Source organism: Gasterosteus aculeatus, chromosome 5 (assembly GCF_964276395.1).
Source record: "Gasterosteus aculeatus chromosome 5, fGasAcu3.hap1.1, whole genome shotgun sequence".
NCBI classification, from domain to species: Eukaryota; Metazoa; Chordata; class Actinopteri; order Perciformes; family Gasterosteidae; genus Gasterosteus; species Gasterosteus aculeatus.
Genome location: NC_135692.1, coordinates 486237 through 500422, shown reverse-complemented (window position 1 = coordinate 500422; position 14186 = coordinate 486237). Strand labels below are relative to the sequence as shown.

At 41.7% G+C, this 14186-nt stretch overlaps 1 protein-coding gene across 2 annotated transcripts in view; it reads right to left on the bottom strand.

Annotated features, from left to right (window-relative positions):
• Positions 1-3269: 3269 nt before the first annotated feature.
• Positions 3270-14186, bottom strand: part of rbfox3a (RNA binding fox-1 homolog 3a) — a 145836-nt gene continuing 134919 nt past the window's right edge. Inside the window, exon 12 of one of the 2 annotated variants that reach the window (XM_078103012.1) lies at positions 3270-9111. In XM_078103012.1, the coding sequence (XP_077959138.1) occupies positions 9109-9111 (3 nt within the window). In that variant the 3' untranslated portion in view covers positions 3270-9108. The remainder of the gene's footprint in view (positions 9112-14186) is intronic. The other variant, XM_078103009.1, reaches the window with a different exon arrangement.

The window sequence follows — 14186 nt, the reverse complement described above, 5'->3', positions numbered from 1 at the left end:
ACATATCATCAGAGGTGTCAAGTAACGAAGTACAAATACTTCGTTACTGTACTTAAGTAGAAATTTTGGGTATCTATACTTTACTGGAGTATTTCTTTTTCAGACGACTTTTTACTTCTACTCCTTACATTTTCACGCAAATATCTGTACTTTCTACTCCTTACATTTTAATAACAAAGTAACTATAGCCTCGTTACTTCCGGCTTGTCGTAGTTCAAAAACACAAAGACAAAAAACCCATCTAGATAAATGTCGCTATGCGGACAGAGTGCTTGTGATTGTGGTTGGATGAGAAGTATAAACATTTAGCATCCAGACACCCGATTGGTTTTCTCCGCGATGCGCCGGCAGATCGGAGCGACACCGGGTGGGAAAAGTGCAGTAAGGCCGAGATCCTCCTTGTGGCAGTGGCAAGTGGGTGGCATCAAACTTGAGAGCCCCACCCCCTACACGGAACCCGCCGGTCCAAACCTAAAATTAGCCTCTGTAATAAGAAGACGGGGGCTCACGTGTCTCAATTAATCTCAATATGTCTCAATAAATAAAATTAAATAAAATTAAATATTTACAGCAGCTGACCTGTCGTACAAATAACAGTTGTTTCTGGGAAAAATTGGCTCCTCCCACCCAGCATGCCGTCGTGACGCCGACTGATTTACTGGCGATTGCCGCTGCCTGCCACAAAGTTGCCACCCACTTGCCACTGCCACAAGGAGGATCTCGCTGTCACTCGAAAAGTGGTCTTTGGAAAGTTGGTATTTAGCGACATGGAGCCTCCTCCTCTTCCTCACGCAGATTCCACGTAACGTTAAGTTACGTTGAGTATCTTCATGACCGTGGGTTTGTCCTAAATGTTTTATTGAGAGTCTGGCACAACACAGCGACTTGCAAGCAGCGTATTAAATAAAGTGATGTGTGTCTTAATGCGGCTTGAGAAATGAACACAAAGGGATTCTGTATTTGCTCTTGAAGCCTGAAAATACTGATAACCGGCCGCTGCCAGTTCAGTGTTTCCCATCATTATAAACAGGGGTGCGCCCCCCATGACGTAGTAAACCTGGGGGAGACGCTGCAGTCTACCGAATCAATGCGAACAATGTGTGTGTGATTCGTGTCACTGGGAAATGGGTTGTGGTTTTATCGGTTTAAGTTAATTAGATACATTTGTTGTTTTGTTGTTGTGTCTTTGAATATCGCCATGTTTCCACCATCCCAACGGCAGGTCACGTGATCTGCAGGCACCTTCTGATCACATGGTGACGGACTGACGTGTTGTGTGAGCGAGGTTACACATTAAGAGTTTGTCCTTAATGGAATTTCTTACATTACTTTTACTTTTATACTTTAAGTAGTTTTGAAACCAGTACTTTTATACTTTTACTTAAGTAAAAAGCTTGAGTCGATACTTCAACTTCTACAGGAGTCTTTTTAAACCCTAATATCTGTACTTCTACTTGAGTAATGAATGTGAATACTTTTGACACCTCTGCATATCATTACATCCAGTGCTGTAGTGGTAAAATTAGAGGTGGGTAAACTCTGAATTTTGTGATCATAGACCTCGACGCGATGCGAAGCAACGCAACACAAAGCGTCGCGACTCTTGTAAGGCTGTCCTGGCTATATTGCAGAATTTTATCAGTAAAAGTCATATACAATCAATGACAATGAATACATGTGTTAGTAGTTTGTAGTTTATTAAATTTAAGAAAACAGTAAAGAAAAGTATGTCAACACAACAAGACAATTGCAGATTAAGAACTATCTACATACGGAGTCTCCTTTTCACAGTAGTGCACAGAGGGCCTCCTTGTCCTCCACGTCCGGTCCTGCCTTGCACAGAGGAGCCATGAACCCCAGAACACGTGTTCTGAGGTTCATGGCTCCTCTGTGCTTCTCTCTCTATTGGACCTGGTGTTTCTCCTCTCCCTGTGCTCTCTGCATCATTGCCTGTCCTCTCACTGCCTGAACAAATATGTTGAATTTAAGAGTTAACCAGTTAAGCAGCCTGTCAATTACACTGACAACATAAGTTAAAGGAACACTCATGTACTACCTATGTCATCAGAAATAGCCTATACAGCAGGGGTTTTTTAACATTGAGAACAGACTTGTTTTGTAAACTACGCGTCACCAGGCGTTTTTCTTGTCCAGGCTCTTGTCCACACCTCCTGGATCCTGATTGGTCGCTGCTGCAGCTGCAAGGCACTGATTGGATGCTCACAGACCGTAATACAGCGCAGATGAACATGATTCAGACTACGCCGTTTATATGTTCAACAATAGGAAACGTAGTCTTAGCTGTTTTAAAATTACACCAAGTTTATTTCGGATTATTCCAACGGAAGAATACAAGGCGCAGGGAACTTTGAGGTGCGTAAACGCTATTTATAGGTGCATAGACGCTATTTATAGGTCCGTAAACGCTATTTCCAAAATTCCAGAGGTGCGTAAACGGCGTTTACGTGCGTTTACCCTCCACTACAGCCCTGTCTGTATATGAAATAAGAAAACAATACCTTATTCTGTTGTGTCCACTGATGATGAACAGTTAAGACGGTGCTTCAACATCTGCTCTGCTGCTGCAGAGGTGGCAGGATGTCCTGGTCGGTATGAGCTGATCCAGAATCTCAGACCCAGACAGGAAGTGAGGCAAAGACAGGCAGGTGTTTTCTCGTCCTTTGCTTTGAAGAATGACGGGGTTTATTTCGGATTATTCTAACGGAAGAATACAAGGCGCAGGGAACTTTGAGGTGCGTAAACACCACTTAGAGGTGCGTAAATGCTATTTATAGGTGCGTAAACGCTATTTCCAAAATTCTAGAGGTGCGTAAACGGCGTTTATGGGCGTTTACCCTCCACTACAGCCCTGATTACATCCCCCTGGATATACATTTTTATATTCATGAACAAGCTATTCTTTTTAACACCTTAAATCTGTAACTTTCACATATCATTACAAGCACCACCGTAGAGATCGTATGGGAATGATGTCCCCGACTAAGGAGAGCCAAGATGAGCCTCCAACATTATCATCAGGGGCCGCTTATAGGTCCAGGCTGCCCAGGATAATGGCAACAAGGATTCTCGGCAGGAAAAGTTTGAGCCCTGTATGCAGTTATCCTCATTTCCTGTCCTGATAGTTTATAGGAAAAGGCTATGCTTCAAAGTAACAATAGTAAACACGAAAGTTTATCAAACCTAACATTCATTCCTCGTCCGCCTGTCCACATAAATGGGGAAAATAAAGCTTTAAACACATTAAACTCTGATGAAAGAATGTTTATTAATAGTAATCATGGTAGTAATAACTGCAATAATAACAATTGGGATATTAATCATGTAAAAATAATGTAATGAATAGTATCGTTTAGTTGGAGCACATTGGAAGCAGAAAAGTTGTGTTTATTAGTTTTCCTTTTTTTCTCTTAACTCTACATATACGTTACTATTCAGTTGGACACACTTTCTCATTGAATTGAAGAAAATGTGTCCGATCTTTTAAATGGTACTATAAATATATATATTAGTGCCGGGCAGAGATTTCAATTTTTATTCGCAGTCAATTGCATAATTGACTGTATCCCCTGTATTCCCTTTACACTGTAGCAGTTCAAATATATCTTGTAAATCTCAATCGAAAAAGGAATTCAATCAAATCAAATATAAAAATCTGCCACTGTCAGCGCATTACCCTTTGATCTAGTCTGTTATAGCAAAACAGGTTACATTATAACTGGCACCTTCCCATCAACAGTGAACAAATAACTTGGTTCTATCAGCTGCACCTTCTTCACGTTTAAAATGAGAAGAGGTTGGTACCTTCTTCCAGTTCTGTTCTCTTTGGGTACCTGTGAGCCAGAAGAGCAGTGTTGCTGTGTTCACACCAAACGCCCTTTTTTCCCCTCTGCCATCAACAATGAAAGATATAACAACTATGTACTTGTTGGGGAGATTTTACTAACGTCAGACCACCAAATGCTCTCGTCCCATGTGGGTACAACATCCGTAGGGGCAGACAGTTTGGTGAATTTCACCGACTTCAACAGGAACTGCGTCTAGGTGATTGCTGCTTCCAGTGGTACATAATGCTAGCCGTTAGCTCGTTTGATGGCTCTTTGTCTCGGATCGGTGACTGCTGAGGAAACTGTCCTATGGCAACACACCGTGTAATGCTCAGGCGCATCCAAATGGCTCTTTTAAGAGCTAGACACGTTATTATTGAGCAAATGTCCTGCAATATTAGAAAAGAGAGAAAGTATCCTTCATTGATCCCCTTGGGGAAACTGTTCTCTGCATTTGACCCGTCCCACACAGTGAGAGCAGTGTGCTGCCAGTAAAGGCGCCCGGGGAGCAGTTAGAAGTTAGGTGTCTTGCTCAAGGACACTTTGAATCAGGACATGGAGCAGCCGAGGCTCGAACCACCAACCTTTCAGTTACCAGCGCACCTTCTCTACTCCACGCGCCATGGTCGCCCCAATTAATGTTTAGTAGCAGTGTGTCCTATGTGTGTGTTCAGTGCAGTGTTGGGATGTTGTAAAAAAGGCACATATGGTTGTATCCTGTTTGTTAAGTTTTCTTTTAAAACTCCAATAAACATGGACGAAGTAACATTTATTAAAATGACATCCTTCATTTTTTCTGATTTGGCAACTGCGCAGGACGTCAGTGACGGGTGGGAGGATCTCAACGCTGATAGGCTATCGCGCCGCAGCGTCACGCCATTTTGTTGTCTGAACTCATGAGGTCGGTTGACGCGCCTCTCCAGTCTAATCGCGTCTGTGCATAGATTGGATATGAAATCCTGTGGCGAGAATAATTCACGTCACGTTTGGTGTGGACGCAGCATTAAATGCCCCAATTTGTTGAGATGTTCGATGATGCCCCTCCCAAACCAACACTGATCAACATTACAACCTCTGATGAGTTTGTATGGGTGTTCACAAGTTTAATAAATGCGTTAACCAATAATCCACCAATAATTGTTGGCATTAAGGAACAACTGTAAATAAATAACGTGCCCAGCACTAATATACATATAACTATATGTGTGTGTGTATATATATATATATATATATATATATGTGTGTGTGTGTGTGTGTGTGTGTGTGTGTGTGTGTATGTATGTATGTGTGTATATATATATATATATATATATATATATATATATATACGTATGTATGTATGTGTGTATATATATATATATATATATATATAGACATATATATATTGTTTATGTGTTCGCAGAGAAAAGGAAAGTCTCGATTGAACAGGTTAAGTGAAGCTACAGTCACACACACAGAGTCTCTTTGTAATTTACAGTAATACAAGGTTCTGCAGTTGACAGAGGGAATGGGAGGATCCTTACATACTTGTAAGTAAGTAATACAAAAGCATATTGAAGCCTCAAACAGAATGGAAAGATGTGTTGTTGTATCGTACTCACATGTTACCATTTAAACCTTTGTGCTTTGGGGATCTGCATAGGACAGAGAGGCTGTCTGGGTACAGGGGGTGATGTGGATTTGTAAAGTATACTTATAGCAAAACAAAGGAAGACTAAACCACATACATTTTCAGCAAGCTGTGTTTTTTAGTTAACACACTTCTTATTTAAGTTGGAAATCCTTGTTGAAACCTTGCAAAAACATAAGAAACCACACACCACAAGTCAAACCACATAGCAAGGTGGTGAGTCAATCTATAGTCAACTGCACGGGTGAAGATATATACATTTAGAGTGTGTGATATATTTTTTCTATCTTTTAAGTTGTGCAATTGGGGACAACCAAAGCAGTTTAATGTACCCTGATACTGATTTCTTTTTGTGGTACAATGACATGAAGTACGACCTGCTCCACATAGGATTTCAAACATTCACCAACACTTTTGAAGTGGATTGAATAGTTGTAAGATAAGATAAGATCATTTCTATGATGCTTCTGACCACTGCGGATAAATACACAGTTTGGGCTGAAGTGAAAGAAACGTGTTTAATTTGAGCAGAACATGTGTCTCTCCAGAAGGTACACTGTGGCCTGTATGGTGGAGGTCAGTGGGTTACATGGGGAGGTAGGTGTGGTTTTGGCTCATGGATGGTAGATTGGGTCTAGCTGGGTTACACTGGGGGGGTTGGCAACGATGCCTGGAGGTTTCAGGGAATAATAGTTCCTTTTGGGCTTGCATCCGAGGTCTGCACAATAGAAAGGAACAGGGGGATTTTCACTGACCCACATGTGTTTAGGTAGGAAGCACAAGGATTTGTCATATAGATGTGTACTGTAAAGCAGGTGATGGGAGGGAACAGGGACGGAAGGACAAAGGGACCAAGATAAAGGACGACATGCTTGCTTCATCAGAAGGCTTTTCTTAGGATTTGAGTAATCAGACATATCTGAATAAAAGCTGATTCACGGCAAATATTTTTTAAACCTCTCCAACCACTAATGATGGACAGACGCCTTTACAGCACATGTAAACATGAAGGAAGTCTTTAACGGAAAAACAAAAAGAACAGAAAAGTGCGGAAGAACATGGCAGAGATTGGAGGATACATGGATCTCTTGACATCGTTAGTTGTTTTTCATGAGATTGTTTTCTGTAAAAGTCCCAGTAGGTTCCTCTTCTGTCTTTGTGTCTTTACTTCATCATCCCACTGAAAAAGCTGAATGCTGAGTGATAGTTGTGGACAGGCATTAAAAAGGCCGTCCACTGGACACAACCACTCAGACTGACCTTCAAGTTGATTCAGAGCACGCTGGCACCGGCACGTCACATGACTTAGAGAAAGGAATGCAGCTGCATGGGGGGTCTTTGCTCATAGGGGGAGTTGAACTGGAGAGGACGAAGGCCACCTACCCGGGGGCACCTCAGGTCACTCCACTTTCAGCATTACACACTGTGCTCTACAGGAAGTGGACAAAATAACAGAATCACAAAATAAATGAGCTCATTCAACATCAGATCTGTAAGTTGTTTGTCAGCTTTAAAAGAAAAGCAGTTTTTCAACGAAATCCTCACCTAAAAATATCTAATCACATGTACATAATGCATAGTACACTAAGAACGATCAGGTTTAATCTGTAGAAAACAAACGCACCCTGAGATGAGGACATTTTTCTGTGTAATAATGACGCGGATCGCCTCATGTGGGTCCACCAGTCCACCACTAAAGGCCTCAAACTGTTGTTGTAGCCGTTCTGCCACACGGCACAAACAGTAAGGGACCAAAACCAGGTGGATTTTTTGGAGCTGTTGGTGATGCAATCACTAACATTTATGAAACGGCTGCAGGGCGTCAAACTTTAATAACCCTTTAAGCCCGACAGAGGCAGTAAAGACCAGATCTTTACTTGCCGTTCTCAATAAAAGCTCAAGATATTTGATATTTGCAGGGTAATTCATAATTTTGTTACGCACACACATGTATAAAGGGGCAGATTAAATTAGCTATATATTCATTAAAGTAATAAATAATGATAAAAATGTCCCCATTTTTCCAGATCATTCTTTTATCATTGTTGCTAATAATCAAAGTAGTATGAACCCATTTAGACTCAACTCGGTGTCCACATCATGATGTACCAAGTGAAGTATCTGATATTTTGTCCACCCCATGAACCTCAAAGGAGACCTTTCGTCCTCCGTCTCACACAGGAGGCAAAAGTCCGTCTCTTTGTTCTTATCAAATGTGATGATACACATTTCTGTTTCTCCCGCTGGATGCAGGACATTGGTGTTCCTTTTAAATACTTCCCTCATCTCTGCCTTTTTCCTTCACTCTCTCTCATTTTGGGACCACGGCGCTGCACCCTATCTGGGTCCTGCATGTTATCAGAAACATTTTGCTATATCATTTACACATTTTACACATTTTACAGAGCGCTGTGTGTTTTTCTTTTGAAGTATAAATGAAACAACAACATCTACCTAAAAGGTTTTAGAGTTTTTGAAGATACATTCAGTAGCTGAATAAAGGAAAGGAAACGTCACACAAGTAGAAACCTCATCATACATCGACAGTGCATTGAATCCTGCTTGGAAGTTGAAAATCAAAGGCAAACTTATGTCCAAGAGTTGCAGATCACAAATAGATATATCTATATTCATATATAAAGTTTTTTTCTCCTTACTGGTAATACAATAAATACGACATTAGTAAACGGCTACAAGTGACTCTCCCACCAAGCCTGACTGTTATTAGTACAACGTTTAAATATAGAAGGATTTCATTAAAGCAGAGATCCATTTAAATAGAAAGAGACTCTTAGTAAAACGTTTGTTTGTTCGTGACACTTTTTTTGACTTCTTATAAGCCGCCCAACCCGCCCCCACCCAGCGTCCCTTCTCGCCGGGGGGAGCTGACGAGTGGGGGGGAGACTTTATCTCGGCTTCCTGTGCCATCGGCCCCGCCCGTCCCGACCGAGCAGTTCACTCCACACCAGCACCACGACACTTTAGTGGCGATGGGGGGGGCAGCGAGGCCTCGAGCAGACCGTCTGAGCGTTCTCCAGGATCTTCTTCGCACAAACGCATTTGTCCTTCTTGTTTTTTTGGAATCTACAAAATGCGAAGTGCTCAACAGAACGAGTAACAACTAGATTACTGCATTTATTATGTGCAGACCACCCCCACCCCCCAACACAGTAACACGCCCCCACCCACCACAACCCCGCTCCATCTAGCAGAGGGTGAGGGAGGAGGTAATCGGGGGGGGGCGAGGCCAGCATCTCCTCAGCTACACTGGAAAGACACAAATATGCTCTTTTTTTAACATACTTACTGTTACACACATAATATAATATGTATATACATACATTATGTTTGCTCCTTTTGGAAATCATAAACTTAAAAAAGTTTACAAAAATAAAATGTTTTATGGTGACTTCTGTAGTTGGTCTCCTCCAATCGTCCAGGGTGGGCGCCCCCCCCCCCCCAGGACCACCGGCTGTGGCCTCGGAGCGTCCGTCTTCACTGCCGTTCTTGATAGAAGGGCTCCTTTACAAATAGGATCTTTTTGTTTTAGCTGATCTTTTTTTAGCTGTGTCCGTGTAGTTCTTCTCTTTTTTTAGTTGGTGGCCGTCTGTAATCATCCCTCTAGTCTTTTATTTACTACAAAAGAGAAAAAAGCAGGTCAGTGTAAACCGGACATTTGTAAAACAACACTAATCATTTTACATGAAGCATATTCGCTGAGTGACCCTCATGACCTCGGGAACAACCGGACAAAGGTCAGCGAGCGGCAGGCTGGGGTAAATCTGCTTAATGAAAGCCTCTCACCAAGGAAGGCCGCTGCCATTTAAGAGGAAATCAGCACCTTTTTACTAGTGAGATGAATATGAACGTGTTTGTCCACGCTTGGTTACGGTTAGGGACTGACGGAGAGGAGCAGGGAAAGAGACATGGAGGCAGGATGAAATCGGTCTCTCTGAACCAGGTCCTGATGACGACCATTTGACCAACACGTGCAGGTAAACGCAGAAGCTGCCGTGTGTCGCTGCGTGTGACGGGCCTTCACTCAGACACCAGAGGACCATGGAGCGTTTCCACGGGCAGCAGTGGATGAATTCATTAGCTGGTGTAGCTCTCTGTTTGTAAATGACTCCATTGATAATCCAGGTTCTGATTGGTTGATGTTCTAAGGCAGCGGCTCTTAAATCCCCTTAACAAAAGAACATATAAAGAAGCAGAGCCCATTTATAGCTGCATGGCTCACGCTGGGTTTCTTTACAACATTTAGCCTCGTGTTTAATGTAGCAGCGTGAACACAAACGAAACTGCAATATTGTGTCATATTAATCCCGACTCGGAACAAACAACAAACACAGGTGTGAAAACAACGTTTCAGTAAATTCCAGTTTCATTTTGAAACAGCAATAAGGCGGCGAGGACACATCCACAGGCTCAGTGGCACATTGCATCACATTTAATTAACCATACATAACGCTTACATTCTTAACAATTAGAAAAGTTACACATCACGACCATCAGAGGAATCTGAAAAGATTCAAACACATTATTCCACGCAAACAACAAATAGTGGCACAAGTCTGAGAAACAGACATGAGGAGACACGTGAGTATTAATTCCTCCGTCTCTCTCATGACTGACAGCTTCCGATGTCCAGTGACAGTTTCCCTGACTGAGTTTAGCATGTTTGTATGAAGTAGCTGTTAGCTGCACAGATCAGGCTAACATTAGCTAGTGTCTACGTAAAAGGAGGAGCTGAAGCGTATTTATTTATTAAAGATAAAAATAAGTTCAGTTGTAATCTTACAAAGGGCATTTTTATAATTCATGTTTCTTTTTGTGTAATAACCCACTTTTATTTCATATTTCATATTAATGATTAACCCGCAGCCTACTGGTTTTAACCATAGAGGCCTCCGCACCACACAAATCCTGGTTCTAAAGAATACAGATTCACATCGAAAGTCAGACTTCTTTATCTTAAATACTATAATATAATCTGTGCTGCAGTTTAAAGGGGGACACATAAAGAAAAGACTCATCTTCTCATGAATTTAAGAGACATTTAGTTGCCTTGTCCTGGTTATGATTAAGAAAAAAATAAAACTAAGAAATATCCTGTATTTATATGTCTTCACACATAAAGGCACCGAGAATCTCTTATTGTCTACGAGATCAAAGAGAAGCCATCAAACCCACTTTATCACTTATTTTACATTAATTCACTTTTAAAATGAAAAATCAAAATCAAAATGAAGAGTACTTGTAGGAGCTGCATTTAAGTTTATTTCCACGTATTTAAATAACAATTTTTTGTTTTTATTTGTGTTAAAAGCGAAGTATGCCCCCTATAGGTGAGCTGGGTGCTCCTATATATATTATATATATTAATTCCTGCATTTTATTTCACTTTATTGTATGAAATGTTATGATGTGAAGCACTTTGAGTCGGCCTTGTGTATGAAAAGCGCTACACAAATAAAATTGCCTTGCCTTGCCTATAAGTTGGTGTGCATGGCGCATAGAATCGGGTTATGGCTCATTCCTGTGACTGCGCCTGATGGTGATTGGCACCATCAGACATCCAAACTTATTCCTCGCTACGACTCGTCATAGAGGAACCTATGGTTTTACCATGAATTATTATTCTCTAAGGAATTTTGCCTTTTTGGGGACTATCATGTTCAAAACGTTGTTAAATTTGACATGCATATTAGGACTGGTGAAAAATGTGATCATATTGGGTACACAGAAATGTCTCTATACCTAGAAATGTGAAAAGTACCAAAGCAGGCCAGTTCCCCCCGATGCCGGATTGACTGGAAATTTGGCACACAAGTGGTCTTGGGTATGCTCTACAAAAAAGTCAATCATGGTATGCAAATGCACCGAACTAGATTTTTTGCTCATTTCTCCTGAATGCTGTCGGACACAGTGTTCAGGAGAAATGAGCAAAAATGTTGTCACAACCATTTCTGTGGATCATTTTTGGTTTAATGTCCCTCTGAATCATAAAGATCGTGCTGATATCTTATAGATTTGAGAATATGGGCTAATGAACTTTGCAAGCCATGTGGCTTAATCTGGCGAGACCTAGAACTTGACTTGGCCTGCCATCACCAAAATTTGAAGACTAGGGGGCGCTGCAGTTAATCAATGAAAGCCTTTTAAGGATTTTTCAGAGTTGTAAATATGTTGTAAAGACCGAACCCGATTCTTTTCAAATGTGGCCAGTGTGATCTTGAAACTGGTTTCATTTTTCCAGAAAAAATGTTGAACTATGTGCGCGCAGAGCATCGGCAAAAAACACCATACTTTATCTAATCTGCTCCATATTTCTCATATGTTATGAACTCCTTACCCTGTAACCATCCATACGGTCATTTATAACCTTAGCCATAGCGCCACCTGGTGACAACAGGAAGTTGAATGTCTTTTACGTTACACCCTGCTCCTCACAGGTCAATCTTATCCCTCTCAAAAGTTGGTAGCAGAGACTTAAGACCTTTTGCCAACAAAAAAAAGACACTTTTGCCAATTCCTCCTAAACGCTGATTCCGATATTTACAAAATGTTCTGTGTATAATTATTTCAATGTGATCAGAAATCCTATAAAGCTTGTTGATACAGCAATATGGAACAGTGAACTACACACAAGCAGTGTGGCTAACTTCAAAATGACTTGGCCTGCATTGTAGCCTATTTTCAGCGTTTTTTTGAGTTGTAAAAGACTGAACTCCTCTCAGAGATTAATTCTGATTCTTTTCAAATTTGGCCAGTGTGATCATGAGACCTTTGTTTTGAAAATTGCAAAAGAAATAAATATTAATATATTGTCAGCGTGGTGCTTTGGCAAAATACCACAAGTGGTTTTAACTTGGCCATGAATGATCTGATCTGCTCCACATGTTTCATGTGTCATGACATCCGTAACCTGTTCCTCGCAAATGAATCAGATCCCTCTCAAATGTTGACAGAAAAGGCCTAAAACAACGTTTTTCAGGCCAAGGACCCCCAACGCGATCTGACTGGCTAGTGCTGTGGTATTTGCATGAAAGGTGCTGTGAGGGAACCGGTGCCCAGCTTGAGAGATGAATGTGTGCATTGCTGAAAGATAACGTCCTTATCCGTTTGCTACAATATGTTGGGTTCATGTTAATGTGTATTTAAAGACAATAAATTCAATTCTGATTCTGAAGACATTTCAATTTGTTGAAAAAAACACATAAAAACTCATTTTTAATAAAAATAAAAAAATCTTATCAACCCAAAATGTTGCGACCCCCCTGCAGTGCCTCCGCAGACCTGGGGGTCATGGAGCCCCTGTTGAAGACCTCTGGCCTAAGACCATAATTATGCTAAAGATAAAGTTGCAAAGCCGACGGACTCGTGGACGCTTTGTCTGGCGGCTGCAGGCGTTCTCTGCCGTGTTCATAGCCGTCTGCTCAGCGACCATCGCTGCTTTCTGTTTGGAGGCACCGCTCCCTGCGAGGTTACAACCAATAGGACGCATGAAAAGGGGCAAAAGGAACACGTTTTAGCCATAACACTAGTTATGTTTTATAGCTGCCTTGTCATGGTTTTATTCACATTTCCCTTCACTACATATAGCCTGTTGTTTTTGGCATCTTTCCACACTACCTTTGGTATCCTTCCATTTCTTTTCATGGAAGTTCTAATGACTTACATTATTATTATATTATGTATTCATTATTCATTTCATGCCAGTGCTGCAGTGATCAGACAGATTGTTGAAGACATTAATCACACAACTTCAGTCCTCCAAAAAGTATTAATGTTGAGGCCTTGCAGGATCAAGTGAGCATCACTGTCACTGGTGATGTCTGCACAAAATGATTCCTATTTCTTTACACTGAGCAGTAGAGTACATTACACTCAGTGGGGAGGACACAGAGGAGCGGGGGGGCGGGGGAGAGAGTGAGGCTGTCCTGGGAGGCTCTCGTCTTGACAGAACCTCTTTAATTCTCAGAGACGAGTTGTTGAGGCGAATGAAGGAGATGTGTGTGATGGAGGGTCGGGGGGAGAAAAGAAGAAGCCGACGTAACTTTGTAGTTTTGGGGTCCCATCACAGCCAATAACGGCGCCCTCTCGTCTCAGGCTCCGTCCTCAGGTGCATTTATATAGCGGGGCGGCTGCAGAAGTGGAGCCACACAGGGGGAAGGTGAGAAGGGGGAAGCGAGGAGGAACGTTTGGGGGCTGAGGTCCACAGAGGAGAGCCTCACTGAGAGCTGACCAACATACTAATCACTTTGGGCAAATACCTCCCTCAGACAAGCTCCCCTGTGCCCTCCCCTCAAGCTCCACAACGATCCCTGCAGGCTTCCCCTCCCACGCCTCTCCGTGGTTGAAGTGTGCACTTGTGTGCAGCTGCCACTCATCACAGAAGGTGAGGCTGATCATCAGGGCCCGGTTTTTCAAAAGTAATCCACAGGATTTTGGATAACGGATTGGATCAAATCTTGAAAATGGATTTTTCAAAAGAAAAAACGGATTACATAATCGGATTAGATCACGTAATGCAGTCTTGGTTTAGATCTGGATCAAACCTTTAGTTTGGGTTTTTCAGAACTTTTTTGTAGGATTTGGATCACTTTGATCCAAATAATCTGGATTAAATTGATCCCATCAGAAGAGTGGATTCAGCGTGAATTTCATGCCCAAAATGTAATGAAAACGTTAAAAATGTATCAAATAAT